Source organism: Panthera tigris, chromosome C1, assembly GCF_018350195.1.
Source record: "Panthera tigris isolate Pti1 chromosome C1, P.tigris_Pti1_mat1.1, whole genome shotgun sequence".
In the NCBI taxonomy this organism is placed as follows: Eukaryota; Metazoa; Chordata; class Mammalia; order Carnivora; family Felidae; genus Panthera; species Panthera tigris.
This window is the reverse complement of record NC_056667.1, coordinates 211,532,708-211,560,552: the sequence shown is the minus strand read 5'-3', so window position 1 is coordinate 211,560,552 and position 27,845 is coordinate 211,532,708. Positions and strand designations below refer to the sequence as shown.

General features: G+C 45.0%; 1 protein-coding gene and 1 long non-coding RNA gene across 13 annotated transcripts in view; one reads left to right on the top strand and one right to left on the bottom strand.

The window, feature by feature from the left end:
• Positions 1-27,845, bottom strand: part of ARMC9 (armadillo repeat containing 9) — a 151,953-nt gene that overhangs the window by 51,505 nt on the left and 72,603 nt on the right. For all 12 annotated transcript variants that reach the window (XR_006220985.1, XM_042995612.1, XM_042995619.1 and 9 more), the window contains 2 exons: positions 26,726-26,816; positions 22,329-22,384 (listed from right to left, as the gene is read on the bottom strand). Coding sequence is in view for 11 of the 12 variants with exons in the window: in XM_042995612.1 (XP_042851546.1) it covers positions 22,329-22,384; positions 26,726-26,816 (147 nt within the window). In the remaining variant the exon portion in view is untranslated. The remainder of the gene's footprint in view (positions 1-22,328; positions 22,385-26,725; positions 26,817-27,845) is intronic.
• On the top strand, positions 5,211-9,824 carry LOC122241049. Its single transcript, XR_006220986.1, has 3 exons — positions 5,211-5,822; positions 6,609-6,731; positions 9,666-9,824. It is a non-coding gene; the product is annotated as an uncharacterized LOC122241049 (long non-coding RNA).

The window sequence follows — 27,845 nt, the reverse complement described above, 5'->3', positions numbered from 1 at the left end:
GAAGCACCAGGAGCCGAGACAAAGGCACGGAACAGAATCTCCCCCTAGAGCCCTGAGGGAGCACAGCCCTGCTGACACCTTAGCTCGGGACTCCCAGGCTCCAGAACTATGAGACAATACATATCACCTAGTTAGTGGTACTTTGTTACAGTAGCCCTAGCCAACTAATGCAGCTGGCAAGGACACGCAAAGATGCTCAACGTCATTCGTTGTTAGAAACACACATTAAAAACACGCTGTAATATCAGTTCGCAGCCACTAGGATGGCCATGACTAAAACAACAGACAATGCTATCGGGCAGGATGCGGAGAGACTGGAACCCTGAACACCGCTGGGCGGCGGGGGTGGGGGGGAACCTAACAGTGGGTACAGCCACTTTGGAAAGCCGGTCTGTCCATTGCTTCAAAGGGTGAACATAAATTTGCCATATGACCCAGGGATTCCACACCTGAGTGGTTACCCACGAGAAGTGAAAACATCAGCCCACACGAAGACTGGTACATGAATGTCCGTTGCGACGTTACTTACCAGAGCCAAAAAAGTGGAAACAATGCAAATGTCTATCAACCAGTGAATGGACAAACAACAAAGGTGGGGTCTCCATCTGATGGAATTCTAGTTAGCCACAGAAAGGAGTGAGGTGCTGCTGTGCTCTATACCAGGGTTAAACCTCAAAAGCATTCTCCATGAAGGCGACCAGACGCAAAAGACGACCTGCTATTGAAATTTCCAGAAAAGGCAAATCTAGGGGTGTCTGGGGGGCTCAGTTGGTTGAGTGTCCAACTCTTGACTTTGGGTCAGGTCATGATACCAGGGTCATGGGATTGAGCCCCATGTCGGGCTCTATGCTGGGCGTGAAGCCTGCTTAAGATTCTCCTCTCCTCTCCTTCTGCCCCTCCCCAGTTCGCGCGCGCTCTCTCTCTCTCTCTTTCAAAAAATAAAATAAAATAAAGGAAAAGAAAAGGCAAATCTATACAGACAGAAAGCAGATCAGTAGTCACTTGGGGCTTGGGGGAAAGGGGAAGGTGGACAGGAATTCCTTTGGGGGTGATGGAAACGTTCTAGAATTGAATTGTGGGGACAGTAGTGCAACTCTGTAAATTTACTAAAAATCATTCAGTTGTACACTTAGAAGAGATGAATTTTTTAAAGTTTATTTATTTTGAGAGAGAGAGACAGAGATGGGGGCAGCACGTGCATGCATGAGCAGGGGAGGGGCAGAGAGAGAAGGAGAGAGAGAATTCTAAGCAGGCACTGTGCTGTCAGTGCAGAGCCTGATGTGGGGCTCAAACTCAGAAAACGTGAGATCATGACCTGATCTCTTGACAAAATCAAGAGTCAACTGACTGAGCTCAACTGACTGTGCCACCCAGGCGCCCCAAGATGAATTTTATGGTACGTAAATTATACCTTAATAAAACTGTTTTAAGTGTTCATGGATGCACTAAATAAACAATCCAATCCAAAGCAGATTGTCAGACTGGATAAAGAAGCAGAATCCAGCTATATCCTGTCTACAGGGAAGCACTTTATTATTAAAGAAAAAAAATTTTAGTAAACGTTTTTTAAAGTTTAAGGGCACCTGGGTGGTTCAGCTGGTTAAGCATCTGACTTTGGCTCAGGTCCTTCCTGATCTCACAGTTTGTGAGTTTGAGCCCCACGTCAGGCTCTTTGCTGACAAGCTTAGAGCCTGGAGCCTGCTTCAGATTCTGTGCCTCCCTCTCTCTCTGCCCCTCCCTCCCTCATGCTCTTAAATAAACATTAAAACATTTTTTTTTTTAAGTTTATTCATCCATTCTGAGACGGGGGGAGGGGCAGAGAGGGGAGAGAGAGAGAGAATCCAAGCAGGCTCTATACTGTCAGTGTGGAGCCCAAGGTGGAACTCAAACCCACGAACCATGAGCTCATGACCTGAGCCAAAACCAAGAGCTGGATGCTTAACTGACTGAGCCACCCAGGAGCCCCTAAACATTTTTTTAAACATATATTTAAGTAATCCCTACACCCAACGTGGGGCTTGAACTCACGACCCTGAGATCAAGAGCCACATGCTCCAGGCGCCCCTAAAGATTTTTAATTGACGTATTAATATTAAATTCGTTTTAGGTGTGCAGCACAGTAATCAACAATTATGCACATTATGAAATGCCCGCCATGATAACCGCATTACAGTATTATGGACAATATCCCTATGCTGTACTTTTCATTCCTATGACTTATGAGAAGTGCTTTAAATTCAAAGACACAGCTGGAGGCCGAAGAATGGAAAAAGCTAGACACCATGCAAGCAGTGAGCAGGAGAGAACTGGTGTGGCTATATTAATATCAGACAGACAAGACAGTCTAGGGACATTCAGAGAGACAAAGAAGATATTTCACAACGATAAAGGGGTGAACCCTGTGGGATGACATAATAATCACAAACATATATGCCTAAAACATAAGAACTCTAAAACAGATGACACAAAAATGATGGAATTGAAAGGACACATAGGCAAATCTAGAATTATCATCCGAGATTTCTATATTCCTCTCTCTCTGTTAGGACGGACAGAAAAATCAGTAAGGATCTAGAACAGGCCCAGGCATACAAAAGGCACTCGACAAACATGTGTTAAGCGGATGAATTCTCGCTAAGTCTGTTTCTGTGCGGTTCCCAGAGCATGATCAACTTGGACGACGCAGGAGAAAACAGAGGGCTACCGCTGACGATATGGGCCAAGCACGCTGCTCAGACACACAGGTACCCATTTAGTCCTTGCAACACTGCTCTCTGGTTGTTAGGAAAAACTTCAGTTTCTGAAATTAAAAACTCAGAGTAGGAGATTCAGATTGCAACGAGCAGTTGGATGTTCCCATTTGGGTAGGGTTTAGATGGTAATACATGTGAATTTAGGTGGCTAAAACTCTTAACTTCAATTGGACAGAACTCCTTGGTTTATTGTGTCTTTTTTCCTTTCGTTATAGAAGGTTATTTTGCTTAGTATACAGAGGCTACTGCTGTCTTCTGAGGTGACTCTCACCGAGGCGGACTGTTGAGCACACAGCACCCCCCAACTCCAGCAAGCTCCCCTTTGCAACAGTGCCTTGCAAGCCCTCCATGGCGGAGGTGGGTGTGCATCCCAGCCCCTCCAGGTGGGGCTGGCTGTGACTCTAACCAGAAGGGTGTGGCCAAAGTGAGGCCCAGACAGTTCCAAGGCCTCACGAGGCCTGGCGGCTTTGCCTTCAGCCTCTTGGAAGTTGGCGACACTGTGCTGTGAACGTGCCCAGCGAGCTCATGGGAGGGGAGGCCACGCGGAGGCCACGCCCTTCTGCCAGCACCGACTGCCAGACTGTGAGACCACCGAGGACCTTCCCGCCCAGCTGACCTCCGGCCAGAAACAGCCATGGGGAGTGAGCCCAGTGAAAGCAGCCCAGGACCTGCCCAGCCGACACAGGATCGGGAGCGAAAGGCTGCTGCTTTCTTAAGCCACTAAGATTTGGGGTGCTTTGTATCAGTCAGCAAAGCCTAACTTCAGCACCCACAAACATAACATTGAGTAAATGGGCCAGACTCAGAGTATATCATACTGTGTGATTCCATTGAGATATATGTCAAAACCAGAGTCAGAAGCAGAGGGAAGGGAGGGCTGCTAAGATGTGGGTTCTAATGAGCTGGGTGGTTCTAAAAGGCATATGCACTTCGTGAAAATTCTCCAAGGCCTGAAGCAGAAGCCTCTGCCTGCCCTGGAGGACCTCCCTGCAGAGAGAAAACCACCCAGCATTCGTGCACAACTGTCTGCTGTGAACACTTACTCCCCCAGTGGATCCCTGTCCACCGACCTGTGTGGGCCATGTGTCGTGCTAGGTGGTGGGGGTGCCCTGGAGAACAAAGCTAAGCTAACACTGTCCCTGCCCTGGTGGCACTTACAGTTAATTCATTACTGGGAGATAAAAGGCAGTGCGAATAAACAGCAGCTAAAAAAAGATGAATCAAAGGAAAAAAAAAAAAAAGGGCACCTGGGTGGCTCAGTTGGTTAAGGGTCTGACTCTTGGTCTCAGCTCAGGTCATGATCTCATGGTTTGTGAGTTCCAGCCCTGCGTTGGGATCTGTGCTGACAGTGCAGAGGCTGCTTGGGATTCTCTCCCTCTTTGCTCCTCCCTGGCTTGTGTGCTTGTCTCTCTCGCGCTCTCTGTCTCAAAATAAATAAACTTAAAAAAAAAAAAAAGATGAATCAATCATGAAAGATAGCATCAAAATAAATGCCACAAAGTAGAACACTGGGGCGCCTGGCTGGCCAGTCAGTAGAGCCTGTGACTCTTGATCTCAGGTGAGTTCGAGCCCCACAATGGGTGTAGAAATTACCTAAAAATAAAGTCTTAAAAAAAAAAAAAAGCTGCTAAGTGAATTGCGTAACTAATGCTCTGTAGTGTGGCTCCCACAGAACAATGATGACTTTCACTATTCTTCGCTTTTTTCTATTTCCAGTAAGCTTGCTCAGCTTTTCCCGCTAGAGATTTGACTGTCCTTGCTCCATGCCCAGCAAGTGCTTCATGACCATCAGTTCCATGGTTCTCGTCATTTTACAAAATTGAGTGTGGTGCCTTGGCTCAGTTTGCTCACCAGAACAGAAAACTGCTTCTGTTTCTATGTTTTACGGAGCAGATGTATTCACTACTTTTTTTGATTCCAAGTTTTTATTTAAGTTCTAGTTAGTTGACAGTTTGGTACTTTATATACCATAGGTGGTGGATAGAATTTAGATACAAATGGGCTCAAACTGGAGTCAAATAGACCCTGGGCCCTTAAAGCCAAGCCACAGTGATGCACGTGAGGGGGGCTCAGTCACCACCTGAATTGAATTCTGAAGCTGGAAGCAATGGCGGGTCATGTACCAATTTTTCTCCAGTCATATTCCCAGACCTAAGACACTAAGCGTTTTTTTTTTTTTTTTTTTTTTTTTTTGGTCTTTTTTAAAGTGGGCTCCACACCCAATGTGGGGCTTGAACTCACAACCCTGAGTTCAAGAGTCACATGTTCTACCAACTGAACCAGCCAGGCATCCCTAAGGCACTATTTCTAGGGGCCTTCGATTTCCACTCAGGTCATGATCTCATGAACTGTGAGACTGAGCCCTGCATTAGGCTCTGTGTTGATAGTGCGGAGCCTGCTTGCTATTCTCCCTCTCTCTCTCTCTCTCTCTCTCTCTCTCTGCCCCTCCCTACCTTGATGTCTCTATCTCTCTCAAGATAAATAAAAATAAACTTAAAAACCTCTGTGATAATGCGAAAAAGACATGCACTGTTTCATTATTTGTAAAAAACCAAAACTAGATAAGAGAAAGAGAAGCTTGTTGTAGAGCACTGGTTGACCTTTTCTGCATCTGTTTCCATGGAAACAGATGTCAGACAAATAGGGTTTGCAAAAGCCTCAGAATCATGAGGTGTCTCAGAGCCCTCACCTTGTTTTGAGCCTTCTGATGTCTATTTCCATAGAAACCAGAGTGGAAATGAGGGCAGCAGCCGTGAGTCAGCCTGACGGGTGGTTCATCCCAGCCAAGGTCTGGGAGCACAGGGGCCGTTATAGAAATAAACGGATTTAGAACCAGAAAAAAGCAAAAGCCTTAATTGGGAAACACTGGTTTCTTTATTGACTCGGTGAAATAATGGAAAGGTCCTGCAAGTAATACAGACACAGACAGACATTTCTTTGCTAATTAGGTAACAGGGAATCACAAGCCTATCTGCACCATGCCAACCATGCCGACCACAGCGGGCGACCCATCAGAATGATTCATGGAGAGCAGCTTGCCGTTGGCTCTTTGGACATGTACAGCTTCAGGTGGGTCAGCCGTCTTACAGGTTATAGACGAGGGTGGCAGAAGAAAAGGAGGTCATGGACCAAGCACTCCACAGTATGTCTTTGTCTGTGGAATGCAAGGTCATGAGGGAAGCCTGGGTAGAAACTGACTGGTTCTACGCCCCTCTGCTTTCTGTTCTAGCTAGATCATGGTAGGCACTTCCCCATTTATCTATTAAAAAAATGTTTATTTATTTTCAGAGAGAGAGAGAGAGAGAGAGAGAGAGAGCACGCGCACAAGCAGGGGAGGGGCAGGGGAGAGAGAGAGAGAGGGATAGAGAGAATTCCAACCAGGCTCCACGCTCGGCATAGGGCCTGACGCGGGGCTCGATCTCATGACCACAAGATCACAACCTGAGCAGATATCGAGTCGGACATTAACGGACTGAGGCACCCAGGCGCCCCTGGACCTCCCCGTTTAAAATCCAGCTTTACCCTGCACGTGATATGCACCTCCCGCCTGTGTGCCCCACTTTTGTTCAAGGCACCATCATCCTCCCAAGGTCACCCCAGCCTTCGGTTCCTAATGGCACACCCCGGTAGCCGGCACTCCCGAGGGTTCTGTCCACGGGGACTCCCTGCGCAACGTCTCCCTGCCGTTGGCCAGCTTAGTGTCACTCCCCACCCAAGCTCAAAGTGCACAGCCGCGGGGAGGTGGGGCGTGGGGCGGTCCGTGGGCTTGGGTTCAAACCTCGCTTCAGCTAGTTACTGCCCGTGTAACCGTGAGCACGTTCCTGAATCTCTCTAAACTTCGGTTTTCTCGTCCAGTACATAGTGCTGGTAACAGAACCTTCTTGACAGCAGGCGTACGAAGAATAAACGGAAAACAGCTTGTAGAGCTCTTGGCCCAGTCCCCCACGTAGTAACTGCTCAGAAAATACTGCCAGTCAGGTAATTCTAAGCGTTATGGATCTCCAGTTAACGTGAACGCTCGTGCCAGAGTAATCTTCCTAGGACCCAGCTCTGTTCACACCCCTCCCGGGCACACAACAGTTCAGTGGCTCTCCGTTCTCTGCAGCCTGGCTCCGGCACTGCTGCAGCTGTGTCCCGCCTCCCGCTTTGCACAGCCCATGCCCAGGCCACAGTGAAGCATCCCTGGCTGGGTCGGGCCTGTGCTCTGGGCTCATGCCGCTCCTCGGCCTGAGGCCCACCTCTCTGCGACGCAGCTCTGGACCCGAACGGCTCTAGCAGCTCTCTCATTTGCTAAGTTTCTTCCTCTGGTTTTTAAACAAAAGCTCCTTTCAAAAGGCTCTGGCCTTTATCCGTTTGTCAATACCAAGGGGGTCCGTGTGAATCTTACAACCGGGCAGGATGATGGCGGTAATTATCCCGGCCCTGGAGTGTGGGTGGCAGCAATGGTGGGCTGAAGGAAGTGGTTAACTTGGAGGGAAGGTTCGAGACCACGTCAGGTCCCTGGAGCTCCTTCACACTTGGGAGAGTCCATTTCTTCTCGAGGGAGATGAGGCTAGAAGCCAGTTCCCAGAGACGGTGGAAAACTCAGTCGGGAGCGCACCTTTCAAAGGCAAGCCGACCAATCCAGGGCCCGCACCCCAACTACCTCCTGTTATCAGGCTCTCACACTCTTGGCCATTATCCACCTGCCCTAATGACCCCAGGGCCACGTGCGAGACAACCAGGGGCAGCCCCTCAGGCCAGAGCCCACTGAAACTATTCAAACTAGCGGGATCCTGAACCTGCTTCACCTGCCTCCCTCACTCCTTCCTGCACAAACCACAATCGAAGCTCTTGGCTACATGTCCCTTCTCTCCCTCTGCCTCGTGACTGACCCTGGGGCTTCCCGGCGTCGCCCCCGCCCACCCCTCCCCCCCCTAGGATGCAGCATGCCCCTGATTTTTGGGAACTGTAACAAACTATCTTTTCAAAGGCACTTGTCTTCTGATCTCTTAGCCTTACTGAACCTCAAATTTTCTATAAATACACTGTATTTTAAAACACCTGAGGCCACATTCTTATCGAGGGCTCCTCGGTGGCACCCACGCTGCCACCAGAGCCAGCGACGGAATGCCAAGTGCGGAAACACCAGCTTACGTGGTTCTCCATAGCCGGGCGCGGTGGGCCTGGAGCTGACGCCGGAGGGGAGATTGATGATAATGACAATCATCATCGTCACGCCAATAGTAATGAGAGCTAACATTCAGCAAGGGCTGACAATGTCCCGGAAACTGCAAAAAGCGATTTGATGCTAATTATCCCTTAGCGATGCCAGAACCCACAGGGATGTTATAAAAGCTACCGATGCGGCTCTCCTACCTGCCGCCTTTCTACGCAGGGCCTTGTTTTGGTGAAATACATCTAAAGAGAGTATCATACTGAGTCGTATGTTGAAAATGACACGAATTTGTATTTTAAGGGAATAAGACCCAGTTTTCTGCTTTGTGCACTGATGCTGTAGGGAATAAGATTTAAAAAAAAAAATCTAGCCCTTCTGTGTCACAGTCAACCACAGGAAATGGTCACTGGGTCTGAGTTCACTGCAGCCACCTGGGGAGGTCAGCCGCAGACCCACCCACCTGCCATCTTCCTACTTGTACCTGACCAGATTCATTTCCTCAGGAGAGACCGTGCAGGTATCACTGGGCCAGGTGGATGGGGTGGGGGCAGAAGAACTGAGAGGGCAAAATAAAACAAAACAAAACTAATTCCAGTCCTTAGGAAAAGATGAAGAAACCCTATTATCCACTTTACAAAGTCAGTGTAAACTGTAAATTTTTTTTTAATGTTTATTTATTTTTGAGAGAGATAGACAGAGTGTCAGCAGGGGAGGGGCAGAGAGAGGGAGACACAGAATTGGAGGCAGGCTCCAGGCTCCGAGCTGTCAGCACAGAGCCTGACACGGGACTCGAACCCACGAACCGTGAGATCATGACCTGAGCCAAAGTCAGACTCTTAAGTGACTGAGCCACCCAGACGCCCCTTTTCATTAAATTGTAATACTCAAACTCATAAAGATTGTACAAAACAAAACGGTAAATCAGTGGTTCTCAAAGTGTGGTCTGGGGAAACTTTGGAGACCTTAAGATCTCAGGGGGTCCGTGAAGTCTAAACTATGTTCACAGCTACAATACACTTCTATATTATAATTTATAAAATAATATATAATTATTTTAATAGTAATAACACTTGCCTTTTTTACTTTCATTCTCTTATGATAAACTGAAGTTTTCTAGAGCTACATGACATGTGATGATATCACTCTGATAGCTAACAGAATGTTTGAGTATTCTTGTACTTTCTACAAGCTTCTAAGGTTCGGGATATAAACATGTGCTCAGTTCTTCCCTTGTGTTTTCACTAGCTATCTTGGTCACATCTACTATAACTGATCCAACTTCATTATCATTCGATATGTCATTATTTCAAAATCAAATCTTTCCTTGCTCTTATGTGGAAACAGACTATAAGTAGACTTATTATTTTCTTTTGGAATAGTATTTTTATAATTTTTTCAAGAAATTTTCTAATTTTTAAGATTTTCACTAAAACTGTTATTTTAAAATTTAAGAATCATTTATTCTAAAATAAAAGAAAACTTGGGGCGCCTGGGTGGCTCAGTCGGTTGAGCGTCCGACTTCAGCCAGGTCACGATCTCGCGGTCCGTGAGTTCGAGCCCCGCGTCGGGCTCTGGGCTGATGGCTCGGAGCCTGGAGCCTGTTTCCGATTCTGTCTCCCTCTCTCTCTGCCCCTCCCCCGTTCATGCTCTGTCTCTCTCTGTCCCAAAAATAAATAAAAAACGTTGAAAAAAAAATTAAAATAAAAGAAAACTTATTTATACAGTATTTTTTCTTATATTTTCTTATATTTAAGGATGGATCATTGGCTTAAAAAGGGAGACCGGAGGCCCCACTTTCTCAACCCACAGCTGCACCATTTATATTAAAAGATGCAGAGAAAAATACTTATCAGGAAGTTCTCTGACTCATGGAAGGGAAGGATGTACTCCAAAGAAGCTGGACAGACTTCAAATAAAAAACGGAATTACACGGAAGCTATCTTTCCCTCAATTTTGTAGATGTCAACAGATGCCTTATTGTGTCTTATGTAACAAAACATATTTGGATAATATTATAATGACAGATAAGTATAATTGAGGTATCATTTTGAGACAAATCATTGAGAGTTTAAAGAAAATGGATTTGAATATTTTAAACATAGATGTGATGACTTCTTTAAAAGTCAATAATTGAAAATTTGTTTTCATTTTTTTTCAAACTAGAAATTAAAAAGCCACCGAAGCTGTGTGATGGGTATACGGGCACTCTGTATTGTTTTCTTCTGTGCATCTAAAACCACCCCCCCCCCAATTATTTTCAAAAAGAAACAACAAAACCACTGAAGAGCAATGAAGGGTAATTATTGTCTTTGTTGAAGAAACATACCCAATAGCCTTGTAGAGCTTACACTGCTGAATGGGCAGTTAACAAAAGAAATTACAGTATGCTACTTTCCGATGAAACAGTAGCTCGTCGAATCAAAGATTAAGCTGCAAACACGAACCTGTGTTAACTTATATCTCAGCTGCAGAGGTATGCCTGGACTTGCTATTTCGCTTATACTCATCCAGTATCAACAGTAACTAGCCACCAAAGACTTTTGCATAGAGATCTTTTTTGTTGCTTGACAACAAACACAAGTGTTGCCAGAAGAAATATTTAATGTATCGACTTGCATGGTTTATCCCCCGGACAACTGTGCTGACACTTGCACTGATGGAACAGACGCAACAGAGGGTAAAACCACCGGTGCCTTCATCAGGCGGGGCCACCAAACTCGAGTAGCCGTCGCCACTGCCACCACAGGTTAATAGACAGATGGACAGACGGACAGATAGATGGATGAACACATGGACAGACAGAAAAATTATAGATCAGTGACAGAAAGCTGTTAGAGTTTCACTGAAGAATGTCCTTGGTGAAGCAGCAAGAATTTGACTGAGTCTCGACTCCAGTGGACTGTCTTTCTAACATTCTGTGTAACAAAATGGGATGTACGTGATGGTTATCTTGAAAACCATTTGCGAGATTATCTGAGCTGCGAGCCTAACTAGGCAGTTTTTTTGTGTTTTTTTGTTTTTTTTTTTTTGTTTTGTTTTTTTAAGGAACACCGTTTTTACTTGAAAGAATGATAGACAAACTATGTTGTTTCAGACTTAGGTGTCGGGCAGACATTTTCTCAGAGATTAATGAGGTGAGCCCTTCACATCAAGGAAAACAACTGTAGGATCTATTATCAATGATGAAATTTGAACTCTCCAGAGAAAACAAACATTTGAAAACACTTGCTTCTGCCACCGCAAGCTTAATAGCTTCCCAATACCTAAGGACCTTTCTTTTCTTTAATCTTTTGTTTTTTACATTTATTTATTTTTCAGAGAGAGACGGAGCACAAGCAGGGGAGGGGCAGAGAGAAAGGCAGACACAGAATCTGAAGCAGGATCCACGCTCTGAGCTATCAGCACAGAGCCCGACGCGGGGCTCAAACTCACAAACCGTGAGATCATGACCTGAGCCGAAGTCAGACACTTAACCGACTGAGCCACCCAGGCGCCCCTCTAAAGACTTTTCTGATGAGATCAGAGGCAATATTAACTAATGCAGTTTCTGGATGTTTTGTAATGAAGTACGGCCACATTTGGAAAAACTGCAAAAATGAGAAAGCGTTATTTCCCAAATGATCAATGCATGAAAATACAAAATCATGCATGGGTATAAACTAGGCAGGATGCCAGCAGGAATTGTGATGTAAGAACTTCCAAAAATCCACTCCTCCACAAAAGCAAGGAAAACACTGGCAAAAACTGTCCAAACCAAAATTTTCAGAACTCTGGAAATTAACCAATGGCTTATGACCATCTGAGGAGTGCTTATTCAAGAAAAAAAAAAAGGGGGCTAATTGTCAGTAAGAATAGCAAATGTTGTGGCATTCCTCTCTCTCCCCAGCTCCTTGAAAACCCCCAGCCCTGCAATCAAAGTGAAAACCAGCAACCAAGCGGTCACTGGAAGGAGCAGGTGCCCAAAAGCCCCGTTCCAAGAGAACCATCATTATCTGACCTGTCAGGCAAGTCCTTGGGAACACCTCCCAGGGCTTATCTTTATTTGATCTGAGAGCCTGTTCAGTGTCAACAGCCTTGTCTCAAGGGCTCGTTGAAAACACACTCATAAATGGCCAATGGGCCAAAGAAGAAATCACAAGGAAAAGTAGAAAATATTTCGAGGTAAGTGGAAATGGAAACAGAACTTTCCAAAACTTATGGGATATAGCAAAATCAGTACTCTGAGGGAAATTTATAGTGGGAATACACACACACACACACACACACACACACACATAAATGTATATACATATACACTTTACATTGGTTGAGGGTGTGACAGACATCCCATGCTAGGTGATGGACCTCTGTCAGATGTCTGTCTCTCTCTCTCTCTCTCTCTCTCTCTCTCTCGGTTTTAATTTAAATTCTAGTCAGTGAATATACAGTGTAATATTAGTTTCAGGTGTACAATATAGTGATTCAACACTTCCATTCAACACTTCACCTGGTGCTCATCACAAGTGCCCTCCTAAATTCCCATCAGCTATTTCACCCATCCCCCACCCTTCCCTTCTAGTACCGTTAGTTTGTTCTCTATACCGGAATCTGTTTTGTTTTGTTTTGTTTTTAGTTTTTTAAGATTTTACTTTATTTTTTAAAAATATTTTATTTGTAAGTAATCTATACACCCAATATGGGGCTTAAACTCACAACCCTAAGATCAAGAGTCACATGCTCTACCAACTGAGCCAGCCAGGCAACCCAAGTCTGTTTCTTGGTTTGCCTCTCTCTCCTTTCCCCCTTTGCTTGCTTGTTTCTTGAATTCTCTGACTTATTTCGCTTAGCATAATACTCTCTAGCTCCATCCATGTCATTGCAAATGGCAAGATATCGCTTTTTTTTATAAGTTTTTTTAAGTTTATTTATTTTTGAGAGACAGAGAAAGTGAGAGGGGGAGGGGCAAAGAGAGAATCTCAAGCAGGCTCCACACTATCAGCATGGAACCCAACATGGGGCTCGAACCCACAAACCGTGAGGTCAGGACCTGAGCCAAAACCAAGAGTCAGATGTCAGATGCTTAACCAACGGGGCCACCCAGACACCCCAAGATTTCACTCTTTTTATGGCTGTATAATATTCCTGTGTGTGTGTGTGTGTGTGTGTGTGTGTGTGTTCCACATCTTCTTTATCCATTCATCCATTGATGGACACTTGGGCTGCTTCCATAGTTTGGCTATAGTAAATAACGCTGCAATAAACATAAACAGGGGTACATGTATTCCTCTGAATGAGTGTTTTTGTATTCTTTGGGTAAATACTCAGTACTGTGATTGCTGGATTGTAGGGTAGTTCTATTTTTAATTTTTTGAGGGAACTCCATACTATTTTCCACCAACAGGGCAAATCCACCATATCCTTGCAGACTATAGTGATATATATTTAATGTATGCATTTAATGCCTACATTAGAAAAAAGGCTTTCAAATCAGTAACCTAAGTTTACACCTTAAAGAAACAGAAACAGAAAAGCAGAAGGAAGGGAATAATAAAGATTAGAGCAGAGATAAGTGAAATAGAGAACAGAAAAACAATAGAGAAAATCAATAAAATGAAAAGTTGGTTTTGGAAAGATCAACAGAATTGATGAATCTTTAGCTAGATTGACTGTCTTAGTCAGCTCGGGCTGCTGTAGTAAAATACCACAGACCAGGGGGCTTAACCAACAGAAATGTATTTCTCACAGTTCTGGAGGCTGGGAAGTCCAAGGCCAAGATGTGTGGGCTGTTTCACTTCCTGATGAGAGCTCTCTGGATGCAGACAGCCACCTTCTCTGTGCCCTCCCCCATGGTGGTGAGAGTATCTTGTACTGTCTCTTTTCTTAAGGGTACTAATCCCACCAGATCAGGGCCCCACCCCTATGACTTCTTTTAATCTTAATTACTTCCTTAGACGCCCTGTCTCCAAATACACACACACGGGGGGGGGGGGGGGGGGGGGGGGTCAGGGCTTCAACGTATGAATGTGAGAGGGCACAATTCAGTCCATAGCACTGTCCAAGAAAAAGAGATAAGACTCAAGTTACTAAAATCAGGAATGAAAGGTGGGACACTACTGACCTTATAGAAGGAAAGATCATAAGGCAATACTACAAAAAACTGCACACAAATCAACACATTAGATGTCTTGGATAGAATGGACAAATTCTCAGAAAGACACAAATCATAGAAACTGGCTCAAGAAGAAATCAAAACTCTGAACAGATAGACCTATAACAAGTAAAGAGATCAAACCAGAAATTTAAAAAAAAAATAAATAAAAACTTCCTGTAAAGAAAAACGCAGGTCCAGAAGGCTGCACTGGCGAAGGCCAACAAACATTTACAGAAGAATTAACAACATCAACTTTTCACAAACTCTCCCAAAAACAGAAGGGGGAACATATTCCAGCTCACCCTGGTACAAAACCAGAAAAAGAGGTGTATATAATTGTTGATCACTATGTTATACACCTGAAACTAATATAGTCTTGTATGTCAACCAGACTTGAAGTGAAAATTTTTGAAAAACTAGAAAAAGACATCATAAGAGAAGTCAAACTACACTGTGATATCTATTATAAATATACATACAAAAATCCTCAACAAAATACCAGCAAACCAAATCCAGTAACATATAAAAGGGATTACAAATAATAAAAGGGATTTATTTATAATTTGTAAATTATAAATTTATTATATAAATTTATATAATTTATATAATAAATTTATATATAATTTTATATTATAATATAATTTATATATATAAAATATATATAAAATATAGATAATTTATAAATAAATTTATATATAAACAAATTATACATTTATTTGTAATTTATAATTACAAATTATAAAAGGGATTTGTAATCCCTTTTATATGTTATTGGGTGGTTATTGGGTGGTTTAACATACATCAATCAATGTAATACACTATGAACAGAATGAAGGGAAAAAATTTCAATGATCATCTTCATTAATGTGGAAAAAGCATTCAGCAAAATCCAATACTTAACAAACTCTGAAAAGAAGGGAAGTTCAACCTGATAATGAGCCTTTATAAGGAACCCACAGCCAACATCACAACGGACAGTAAAAGACAGAAATCTTTCCCCCTAAGATCAGGAAAATGACAAACATGTCCAGCTAGCCACTTCTATTCAATGTTGTACTGGAAGTTGTAGCCAGGGCAATTTAGGCAAGAAAAGAATATAAAAGACATCTAAACTAGAGAGGAAAAATTATCTATATTTACAGAGGATATGGCATTGTGTACAGAAAATCCTAAGGAACCCATCACAAAACAAAACAAAGAAACAAAAACTCTTACAGCTAATAAACGAGTTCAGTAAGGTTTCAGGACACAAGATCAATACACTAAAAACAATTGTATTTCTATACACTAGCAATGAACGATCAGAAAGTAAGATTAACAGAATGCAAAAGAGACTAGCAGATTTTAACAGAATAAAAAAGATTTGTTGGTATGGTGTTTGACTTTACATTGCAACTAACCTTTTTTTGTTTTGCTTTTAATGTTTTGTTTTGTTTTGTTTATTTAAGGAGAGAGAACATGAGTGGGGGGTGGGGGGGGGCAGAGAGAGAGAGAGAGAGAGAGAGAGAGAGAGAGAGAGAGAGAATCTTAAGCAGGCTCCGCACTCAGCGTGGAACCCAATGCAGGCCTCAATGCCACAACCTTGGGATCATGACCTGAGCCAAAATCAAGAGTTGGACGCTTGGGACACCTGGGTGGTTCAGTTGGTTAAGCATCTGAGTCTTGATTTTTGCTCAGGTCAGCCCTGCTTCTGGCTCTGTGCTGATGGCACAGAACCTGCTTGGGATTCTCTCTCTCTCTCTCTCTCTCTCTCTCTCTCTCTCTCTCTCTTTCTCAAAAGAAATAAACTTAAAAAGAATAAAAATAAAAAGTAATAAACATATTCTATCAATTTTAAATTCTTCCTAATTTAGCAAATATTGATAGGCAAAATACACATAAACAAAAGCTCTTTGGAATCTTATAATTTTTAGGAGTGAAAAAATGTCCTGAAACCAAAAATCTGAGAAGTTACTTCAAACCTTACATAAATATGGTATGTATTTTTCTATGTATGTGTAAGAATTGGGGCACCTGGCTGGCTCAGTCGGAGGAACATGCCATTCTTGATCTCAGGGTCAAGAGCTCGAGCCCCACGTTGGAGGTCGAGTTAGTTTACTTAAAAAACAAAACAAGGGCACCTGAGTGGCTCAGTCAGTTAAGCGCCTATCCAGCTCTTGATTTCAGCTCAGGTCATGATCTTGTGGTTTGTGAGATTGAGCCTCATGCTCTGTGTGGAGACTTCTTGGGATATTCTCTCTCCCCTTCTCTCTGCCCCTCCCCCATGTGTGCACATGCTCTCTTGCTCACTCTTAAAAATATATATATTTAATAATTAAAATTTAAATGAAAAAAATAAAGTCTGAAGAGAAAATCTAGGAGACTAATGTAAAATTTATGGTTCAGGGGACCTTAATTGGGACAGAAACACAGAAGCTGTAAAAGAAAAGTCAATATATGTATCTTCTTAAAAATTTTAAGAGTTGTGGCAAATTTATAAAAATAAGTCAATGAATAAAAGATGTATCTTTGAATGTTGTGCACTGAAGGTGGAAAAAGGGGCAATATCTGTAACATACTGAGAATTCAAATGAAGTGACACGGAAAGACAAACAATGTTAAAAATGAGGAAAGGACACGAATAGGAAATTACAGCATGGCAAACCCAAATATCCAATAAAATAAACATAAAAGACGCTCACACTATACAATGGGGATGCAAATTAAGATAACAACGAGATAGCACTTTATCAATATGAGATTGGCAAAAATAATGATTGCACCTAACGCTGGTGGAGATGGAGGGAAGTCTCCTCTCCTGCTCTGCCAGTGAAATCCGAATTGCCACCGCCTTTTTGAAAAACAATCTGGAGAAGTCTATTAACAATTAAAAACACACATACACTTCAACCCAGCAACAAAAGCCCACGTAAATAAAAGTACCAGTAAATAAGCATATATTTACAAAGCATATATTTACTGCGGCATTGTTTGACAAAGCAAAGATCCGGAAAACTGTACATCTATGGCATTAAACAGAATCAATTTGCCCTGATGGCTGATCTAGAGGGACTGCCAGGAAATATTAACAAGAGCAAAGACAACACAGTGTATGTGTGTGCTTGCATCTATAATCTATGCCATCTCATTTTGTAAAACCAGTATTGATGAAAACATACATGGATATGTGTATGTATATGTATAATACTGTATGTGTGTATCTTACAAGAACACTATGAAAGCACAAACACATACTGATGTGGGTCACAGGGGCAGCAAGGGATAAGCTTACGCTGTCTCCCGTGGAAGATGCCTCTCCTGCTTTCCTGACCACATTTTTCTCGTCCTCAATCCATTCCTCTTACCTGTCAACCTAGGCTAGGGAAGTCCTGTCGGGACGGCCATGTTCCAGTACTTTTGCAGCCTTTGGAATTTCTACAGTACTTGTTTCTATCACATTCATGAACCTATAATTATATATTTATTTTCTATTATTTTTTGTCTACACGTGTTCACACGTCTCACAAGAGACAAAATCGTGTAGTGGTTAACGGCGTGGACTTGCGAGTCAGACCCCCTGGGTTTGATTCCAAGCTCCGTCACTGTGGTGGTGTGAACTCGGTAAGTGCCGTATTTTCTGTTTTCTCATCTGTGAAACGGGCACAACGATGGCACCCATCGCAGGGTTGTTGTGAGGAGATGAGCGAATGCACGCACGGTGCCTGAACAGCGCCCGGCACCTGGTGATGCCACAACCGTGAGTGGCGATGATCAGCATCATTATTATCTCACTTATCCAAATCTTACTTGGAGGTATTTTAAGCCCAGATACTCTTTCAGATTTGTTTTGTATCCCTTCCTCATTATTTCCTAGAATGATGTTATGTGAAGGCGCTCAAATATTTGTTGAATAAATAAATGACTCTTAGCCTCGAGAAATCTCTAGAGGAGATTGCTGAGCATAGGACTGTCACTTGCATGGCAACCAGCAAGTCAACGTCCATGCTGATCTCACCTGGCACTTAAGCCTGTTTTAAGAGGGGAGAATATTTGTCTTAAAATCAGTCTTCTCAAATAGCACAAGAAGGCTTTTCTTCTCCACTTATGAGCTAGACACCTCACCTTAAACTGTAATCAGGAAATGAGCCATTTGTGGTGGGAACACTGGAATCAGGGTTCCTGAGCCCTGTGATTTACCATCAGCTTTTTGGGAACATAAGACAAATGTTTAACATAAAACTAAATTGCACTAGGGGCACCTGGGTGGCTCGGTTGGTTAAGCGACCGACTTTGGGTCAGATCATGATCTCATGGCTAGTGAGTTCCAGCCCCACGTCAGGCCCTGTGCTGACAGCTCAGAGCCTGGAACCTGCTTTGGATTCTGTGTCTCCCTCTCTCTCTCTCTGCCCCTCCTCCGCTCACGCTCTGTCTCTCAAAAATGAATAAATGTTAGAAATAAGACTAAATTGTATTAGATGATACATTTCTTTGAACCACCTGGTGAGGTGCGTTCGCGCCCTTACGAACTGTAGCCGTTACCTGCCTGTTCCTGTGTGTGCGCTGGCCAAGCCCATCTAATGAAGGTTTTATTTCTCTGGAGGTTTAAATGGGTCTGGGGGCTTGTGGGCCAAGAGAGCATCAGAAGCAATTTAGAAAATGATGAAAACACCTGTCCTTCCGAGGCCATCCTTCCTCTCTCCTCCCGCCCCGAATGCTCCACCTCTCCCTCTCAGCTGGATCCTTCCCAGCAGCGTTTTAATAAGCTTCGGTGTCACCCAAATTAGAACCGAACACAACTGCCCTGCTTGCTCTCGCACTTGCTCTCTCGCTCACAGCCAGGTTCGTGGGAAGAGCCGCATATCTTACGGGCTCCATTCTCTTACTTCCCGCCTGCTCCCCAACTCGGTTTGACTTTTTGCCCCATTAGTCTTCAAGGTGCTCAGCGCCCGCCCTCCGCCCACTGAGTCTGGCGCACCCTCTCTCTCACTTCTCACTTCACAGGTGACTCTGCGGCCCTCCCCGCTGACCAGGACCTCGCTGCCTCCCCCCATTTCCTCCTCCTGGTCTCCAGGTAGTTTCCAGGGTCAACAAAGAGGGCGTAACTTGCCACGCCTTTCTGCCGCGCGTACACAGAAGTACATACATCATTCATCAGGCTGTGTGTTTATGTTTGTTTTCTTTCTGAAATTGAATCGTAGTGTTCACATCGCTTTGTGATTTCCTTCTCCTATTTGACGTTATACACTAGACAGCCTGTAAGTCAGAAAAAAACATCCCTAACGCTACCTTTACATCTTTTTATTTTGGCATACAAATGTGTGTATATCAGACACAACTTTTAGCACACCAGGACAAGTCATTACATTCTTAGACATTAGATCAGATTGTGCACCTGGGGGGGTCTCTTGAGTTTCCTGGGCGGCAGGACCAGCGGCCACAGTTGCAAGTGCACAGATTTTAACTGGATGTAAGGTAAACGGAACCTAATTCCCCTCGGCTTCCAGCCCCACCCCGATAGAGCCATGTTATCTTTAGAAGCGTTGAGGAGCTCCGTGAAAACACGGGCTCCATTATCTGTGTTTTGGGTTTCAATGGGAAATTAAAAAATTTTTTTACAATGCTAAGCAAGATGCCATTTGACTCAAAGGTCCTGGAAACACTTGTGCTGTCTCCTTCAAAGCTGTCACCTTGGGAGGTAGTAGCCATGTTCCAAAGACAGTGCCACGTGCTCAAATGCTCTGTGGAAATTTTCCTTGGGTCTAAGCACCTCTCACTTTCCTTTTTCTTTCGAATTTAAAAAGTAACACCCACTCTCGGTTTACCAGCTGAGTAAAACACAGATAGCTGGGGCCCTCCCCGGGTTGCCCTTGCTAACACTCTGCGGTGTGCTGCAGGGGTGAAGAGACAGGGAAAGTCCAGGATCTGTTGACCGGAGTGCATTGCAGAGCCATGTTCCGGCCCCAAAGGCCAGATCCTTTCCTTACAATTTCCCAACTAAACACCTTCTAGGAGTCTTCTGAAAATTCTAGTTATCACAACAAATATTTTCAAACCCTACCCTCTTAAAATAAAAATCAGGGTAGCCAAAAGTCCAGAAAATTAAAAGATCTCTATAGGGGTGCCTGGCTGGCTCAGTCGGTGGAGCATGTGACTCTTGATCTCGGGTTGTGGATGAGCTCCACATTGGGTATAGAGATTACTTAAAAATAAAATCTTAAAAAAAAATAAAATAAAAGATCTGTATATTCCTTAATTTTTAGTAGACTGTAATTGCTTCCATAGGGATATTTTCCAAAGTTGAATTCCCACCATTAACAGAACAGTTGAGCCAAATGAATTTTCCCTTGCAATTCAAAGACACAGGGGTTGAGAGCAACAAAACAAAACAAAAAATCCAAAGCAAACAAAAAAGTTCCAAAGAGATAACTCAGGAAGAGGACAAATAGTTCCTGAGGAGAACTTCTGGATATAATGACAAAAACTCAATGGAATTAATTACTTAAGATATTAACTCAAAATATAATTTAAAACAATACTGATGGGACAAGGAACAAAGATGGTCTCTTATCACAGTCCTGAGAAGACTGGGTCAGGGAGCTGGGTTCTCTCCTGTGGCTGGCCAACAATAGCCTACAGGACAAGATGCCCGCTTTTGAAAGGCCAGCAAGCTGAGAATGATTTTACATCTTTAAATATTTGAAAGAAAAAAAAAAGTTTAGTGACCCACAAAAATCAAATGAAATCCAAATTTTAGTGTCCATAAATACAATTTTATGGGAACAGAGCCGCGTTCATCCTTTTATGTATCGCTGATAGCTACTTTGCATCACAACGGCAGATTTGAGTAGTTGAAACAGAGACCACATTACCTCCAAAGCCTAAAATATTTACTTTTCTCTTTACAGAAAAAGCCTGCCAATTCCTGTTCTAAACCAGATTTTACTGCCATCGACTTTGTGTGACCTTAGGCTGGTCTCCTCCCCTCTCTGGATCCACCTTTGCAAAGGAAGGGGCCAGGATCCCCAGCCGAGGTCCAGAACTGCGCTCGTCGGACAAGGCCGAGCGGTCTTCACCCTCTAGTGCCACCTACAGCTCAGGAAGAAAACGGCAGGCGGGAGGCGGCCTGTGGGAAGGACAATCACCGGGCGACCTCAGCACGGCCTTCTTCTCTGGAAGGCTCTTAAACGAAGGCTCTTAAATGAACGCGCTGGAAGATCTCCCCCAGCTGGTGCCATCAGTGGACAAAACCCTGGCTTTACAGACCTTTTAAGCCGAGAGACCACAACTCCAAGGGGAAACCTCTCCTCCAGCATTCACTTCAGGAGTACTTGCTCCCCACAAAATAGAAGGAATGCAAACCAGGAATTAGTACCGAGAAGTGGAGAGAGTAACGTGTATGGGTTTTCTAGGCCTGGAGGAAGAACGAGGAAAAAGCTGGTCGTCTGAAAAACCCATCTCCCGCCCACGAGTCGCCATTTTCTATCTGCGCTTCATGAGACTCACCGACGTTAGTTCTGAACCTTCTGGTTTTAAAAAACCAGGTAAGCAGATTTTGCAGAGCCGAGGAAACCCATATCGAAACAGCGCAAATAAAAGAGCAAGGTGGTTGGTTCCGCCCGCTCTGAACCCAGCCTCTCAGCCTAGAGAGTCTCACGGCAGCCTCCGGGCCCGACGCTCCCAAACGTGAGGAAGACCAGGGCAGGCTCGGGCCCCTTCAAAGCAAGACTCATGTCGCAGAAGTGCTGCCTTTCAACCTCCCATAAGCCCCGAGTGCTGTGGAGCGCGACACCTATGTGTTGTGGCTGCGGAAAACCCACCCCAGGGGCGGCAGGTGTCCTTCAGACACGGCCACCCCCAATCCTCCCGCCTCGAACCCTCCTGTCGGTGGAGTCTAACCTCCGTCCCCCAGTCTGGGCCACTCTTGTGATGTGCCCCGAGCAGAACACAGCAGAAGGGATGTTCTGAGACCGCTGAGCCCGGAAGAGGACTGGAAGCTTTCACTTCCTCCCTCTTGGAGCCCAGCCACCAACCGGTGAGGAACCGTAAGCCTGACCGCTGGGCGATCGGAGGCCACGCGGAGGGGCCGGGGAGGGTGGGAGGCCAGCTTGGACGCGGAAAGCAGCCACACGACACCTCAACTGAGACGGGCAGGACCCCCCGCAGCTGAGCTTAGCCAAGCTCCAGCACTGTTGAGGAATAATGCTGCAGGGATCAAAACCTCCATTTCTGAACTAACTCTTCGAGGCAAGGAAGAGACTCAGTAATTTGGCACGAGTTTTCTAGGTGGTGTCAGGGGCCACCAACTTACTTCATCATCTTCCTCTTCATCATCATCAGATTCAAGAACACCATCCTGTAGCTCCTCTATAAAGAAAAAAATAAATGAATAACTGCAAACACAGTTGGGAGTCTTGGCCAACAAAATCCTTCAGCTGCTGTAGAGGCACGTAAATGCGCTAATGAGAATCGGGTCACCTCGGAACAATTTGGTTTCTGGGGCCATTGCGGCCACAGGTTGCGATCATCCTCAGCAAATTAAATCTCTCCCCCAGTTTGGCCAGAACACACTGGTAGTGGCGCGAGCAAAGTTAAAAGCCAGCATACAATTTGAGAGGAATTTAGAAAAAAAGAAACTAGTGTTGCTAGGCATCGAGCTAGATGCTGTACACGTGTCATTTCCTCCGTACAAAGATTTGGTTGACTCTTCTCCCCATTTTATAGCAAACAGCAAAAGGAGGCATACAGAGGATAAGAGATTTGTTTATGTTCACACTCCCGTAAGTGACAGAGCTGAGATTCAACTCAAGCCTGTTTTTTAAATCCCGTGATTTTCCCACAGGGGCTGGGGTAGCAGCCGTGGCAGGTAGGGTTCCTGAAGGCTCCCGTGCTTCACTGCTAGATCTTAAGAGTTTATATATAAAGGAGGGATAATAGCAAAATGGAATCTGAGAAAGGACGAGCCTCTGTGTTTTCATCTGTGAAATGGGGATCAGACCACTTACTTCCTAGGGTTGTTGGGTGGGTGGGTGCAGGGGGGAACTTCACAGTATACCAAACTAAGCCACCTGGCCCAGGGCCAGGTACACAGTGGCTGTTAGAGAAGTTTGCTTACTTTCTCCTCCACGAAGCCTTCCCTGACCCCTCACTGGGCAGTCACCCCTCTGTCTGCTGAACACTCAGCATTTTCTCTAGACAGCATTGTCCTGGAGAGTAGTACTAGACAGTGCCATACTGAACAGCAGTCTGATAGTACTTGCCACTTCGGGATGATCAGTTTACTCATGTACGAATGGCTATGGACTTGTCTGGGCATCTTCCTCACCCATTGTACTGAATTGTGAGTCCCTGAGAACAGAGCACCGGGCTTACTCGTCCCTCTATCCCTAATGCATCTTCCTTAACGATCATTTGTTTCTTGAACAGATGACATGAAAGTAAAGAGAGCCTGAGAGAAGAGGAGAGGAAGTCAAGTAGGAAGTAGGAGGCAAGGAGCCAAAGGCTATTCTTGAAGAGACTGCTCAGCATACTTAGAAAGGGGGCAGATTAAACTTAAACCCCAAAACCATTCATAGAAGGAATATGTAGAAGCCCCAGGACACCCACTGTCCTTGACAGAACCCTCACTCTAAAGGGAAGGACTCTCACTGACTTGGCTAGACCAAGGCCTGCAGGACACCAACTTCTGTCCCCACCTCAGGGGGCTTGCACACCTCCACGCCCATCACGGCCCCACCCCTGTCACTGAATGCTGTTTAAGTCAAGAAAACTACCTTGCAGATGGGGAAATTACGCCGTTCTGCACTTGAGCTGAAGCTCCCTCACCTAACTTCTGTGCCGTCCCAGTGCACGTAGAGCTCTGCTCCGTGCCACCTGCAGGTAAATGCCTATCAAGCAGGTGGCTTTCGAAACGGGGGTGCTGCTGTATTCATCAGCTGTGGACATTTCTTTTTCCAATATGCAAATGCCCCCTCCCACTTTTTAAAAAAGAATCTTAGGCGTTTCGTGAAGCCACAGGCTGGTGCAGCCACAACCCCTCCCCTGAGCCTGTTGGCTCAGACTCATCCTATTCCCCAGAACAATCCAGTCCTGTGAACTTAATTAAGTACCTTATAAATGTCAGTTTCTCCTCTTGGGGGTGACGGGGACATCGGCCCTGCTTCCCGCACTGTCTCCTGGGTTGTGGCACGGCCAGCTGCCCTCACTCCAGTAACTAACAGTGAGTGGTGCTCGCAGCCATCAGTGTCCTTCCTTTCCTGCGGCCCAGCTGGCGATGCTGGCTCTGCCCTGCTCCCGTCCTCTCCTCAGGGACTGGCCAGTACCTGCCAGGCCCCCCCCTTGAGGGCTGGAGTCATAGATGAACCTCCCTGTTGCTGCTGGTGGCGGTCACCTCTGTCTGCCACGTCCCTTAAGCTTCCCCAGGGCAGTCCTTCCCCACCTGTGGGGTTAGGTTCCTAAAATACTCTGGAATTTCTGTACTTGGAAACCTTAAAACTTTATAGGAAAAACAGGACTAGAGAACTGAGATGGGCCCGAATGTATGAAAACCCATACGCACGTTTCACATGTTTACTAAAATAGAACAATAAAGCCAATACGCTAAATAGAGATGGTGGCAATGCCATCCGACTTATCTTAAACTAGTAAGCTACTACTAATTCATACTCTACTGTTAATGTCCACTTGAGGATGAAGCCCGAACGGGGTGGAAACTCCAGCTCTCCCCTCTGTGGCTTTCACAGTGATGCTGGTACACCCATTCATTCTGACACCATGCTCACGACACATATCCTAAGGCAGCTGTGTGTGTGTGCCTCGTCCTCCATTCAAACGTTCGATGACTTCCTCATTTTGTTTCAGAGGATCAGACTCCTAAGTAATAGGGTCTCTGGGGACCTGCCACTGTCCCATGGATACAGAATAACTGAAGTGCTTGCTAAAAAAAAAGAAATACTTTTGACATTCATTATTGAAACTGGAACTTACTGAGCAAAGCAGGTGTATGTCAAGCCCCTTCTGAATATACCAGAACTCCACCCACGATAACTTCCTGACAAAGCACATCCCTCACGGAAATGTCTAACTGACACTCCCTCTTCACATTCTTCAGCATGTTAGCTTAAGGGCCAGTTTTACAGACGACAAAGAGACGGTTTGGGGCCAGAGCGCAAGGGGGACCGCCCCTGTGGCTTGGCTGCCAGGAAGGAGGGGAGACCGACAAGAAAATGGAGGCGCATGGGTCTTGATAGACTGAAACACAAAGCCAGCCTTGAAGAAGATTCTGGGCCCAAACGTGACCCCGAAGCCACAGAGGACCCCCACTCGCTAGGGACGGAGTTCTCAGCTGTTCCCTGCATCTCCCTCCTTCCCCAGCAGTGGCCTCTCTTCTACCCACAGCCGGTGAGGGAGGAGCAGAGTCCCGACTGCTGTCATGGAACAGCCGCATTTTATTTCGCTGTGTTTTGTCGATCCATCCGCCCAGCAGAGTGGGGGTTCCAAATCAGAAATGCAGCTGTTGCAGAAAGCAAAATTCTATTCCTTGCTCACCTGAATCTGGGATGAATAGCCAAGGGGGAGGATGTTCAGATGGAAATGTGCCCAGGCCTGAGGGAGTGAAGGTTTCACTGGCTGCTCTCCCTGCTGCTTCCTGTTGATCAGGAGCCCCTAACGTCCTCTTTCAGCCTCTCCATTTCTGTGCTCGTCCGAGGCAGGGACCCACCACCCCGGCTGCATGTGGGGATCACCTGGGAGCTTTAAACACTACCCCCCCTCCCCAACCTGTGCTCTGTCTCTCAAAAAGAAATAAATGTAAACACTATTCACACCTGGGGCCCCCCTGGAGCTTCCGACTTGACTAGCATGGGGTGCTGCTTTGGGGACTTTCAAATCTCCTCAGGTGACTGCCGTGTGCAGCTCAGGCCACGAACCATGAGCCACCTATGGGATTCCTCCACTGAATGGCTTTGGGCAACTGTTTCTTGGCCTTGGTCAAGCTGCTGACTCAGGAGTAGCGATCAGGAGATTCATTTTTTCACCTTGCTCACGTGCTAAGTAGGATCTGTGCACGTGGACTTTGAGTGATGTGGGCTGCTGGGTGCCTCTGGCACGGGTACGAGTCAGGATCAAGACGTCAGGAGTCCACAGAAAGAGCTAGAGCTTCCCCTCCATCCTGGTCCCATCCAAGGCTTCCTGCACCTTCCTTTCCTGCTTACTACGGGATGTCGATTGTCACGGTAACGGAGAAAGCCCAAGAGAACGAGGATCATCTCCTCCATGGCACCAGCGGGCAACATAAGTTTGTTTTGAAAGCGTGAATGCACGCGGGAGAGTGACATTTTCTGTGGTGGTGCCACGGAGGTCGGCATTGTTTTCCTTATCTGGCCCTGGGACCCCCAGAGAAGCCCTGTGAATGGGGGAGAGAACGAGGAGGGGGAGGTCCACATAAAGAGAACGTAAGGGTAGAGCAGGGTTTCTGCGGTTGCTTTTGAATTCTTTTTGTTGACTCTAAGCCTAAAGTGTGGTGAAAGCTCGTTGATCCTGGGACAATCTGGACCGCCTTGTTGGTGGGTTCATTTGGGTCTCCCCACCTCCCTTAAAGCCCCTGAATGGATTCCAAGATATGACAAGCCTTCCTAAGAAAGCCCGTGTATCCTTCCAGCACACATGAGAGATGCACAGACAGATTATAGCTTCCTGCTTTGAACGGACCTGAATTAAGCTGCTTGATGATGAATTCGATCTGGCGAACCATTTCAGCATTGCCTTCTTTGATGAAGCAGCGGAGGACGTACTCCATTCCCTGGGGCAGTAGACAGAGTAAGAGTTAGTATTTTAGTTGTTTTGGGGGAGAACAGCTTTTCCCAATAAAAAAAAAAAAAAAACCTTTGGCAGGAGAGAAGGGATATACACAATAAAGATACCTCTGCTCAGTACTAAACATTCTTGTTATTTTTCACAACTCACAGTGAAACTGCTTTCTTCTTGGTTGGCTATCTGACCTAATTATAAAACGTTTGGCAAACAACAACAAAAACCTATTGTACAGAGAACTAGGGGTTGCCAGAGGGAGGTGGGGTGATAGGTGAAATAGGTGAAGGGGATTAAGAGACACAAACTTCCTGTTATAAAGTCAATAAGTCATCACAGAGATAAAAAGTACATCAGGAATACAGTCAATAATGCTGTAATAATGTATGGTGACAGATGGTGACTGTGTTTGTCTTGATGAGCAATGGATGTACATCTGAAACTAAAAGAACACTGTATATCAACTATATTCTCATAAAAAGTGAAAAAAAAAACTATTGTAAAATTTAACTGCATAAGTATTCCCTTTAGTTTGGGCAATATGTTGTTTTAGGAGGTAATTTCTGTCCTGTGATTTCTTTACGTTTATACACTTCCTTCTGGATTTTAGAAACAAAATGAAGAGTAAAGCCATATGTTTAGAGAAATAAATGAACAAACAGAACCTCTTTTTAAACAGCTATTGTTCTTCTATCAAAAGAATTATAAAGGCACCATATTGTGTAATATTTACTTTGTTACAAAACACTGACATCAGAACTCTCAATACTAGCTAACAGAATTGCAGGGAAATGTAAGATACCGACTTAACCACAGGTATGTTTCCCCGCCTTCCTCTTTCCTTGAGGGATCTGAATGAGCACGTGTGGCTGGAGCTGATGAGACCTTCTTGCCACAAGAGGAAAGTGTATCTAACAATGACCCCAAAATAGAGGAAGCAGACTCCAGAGGTCCCAGGAGAGAAATGGATCCAGTAACACATGAACCCTGATCAAGGTCTGCCTGATGCTTACGCCTGGAC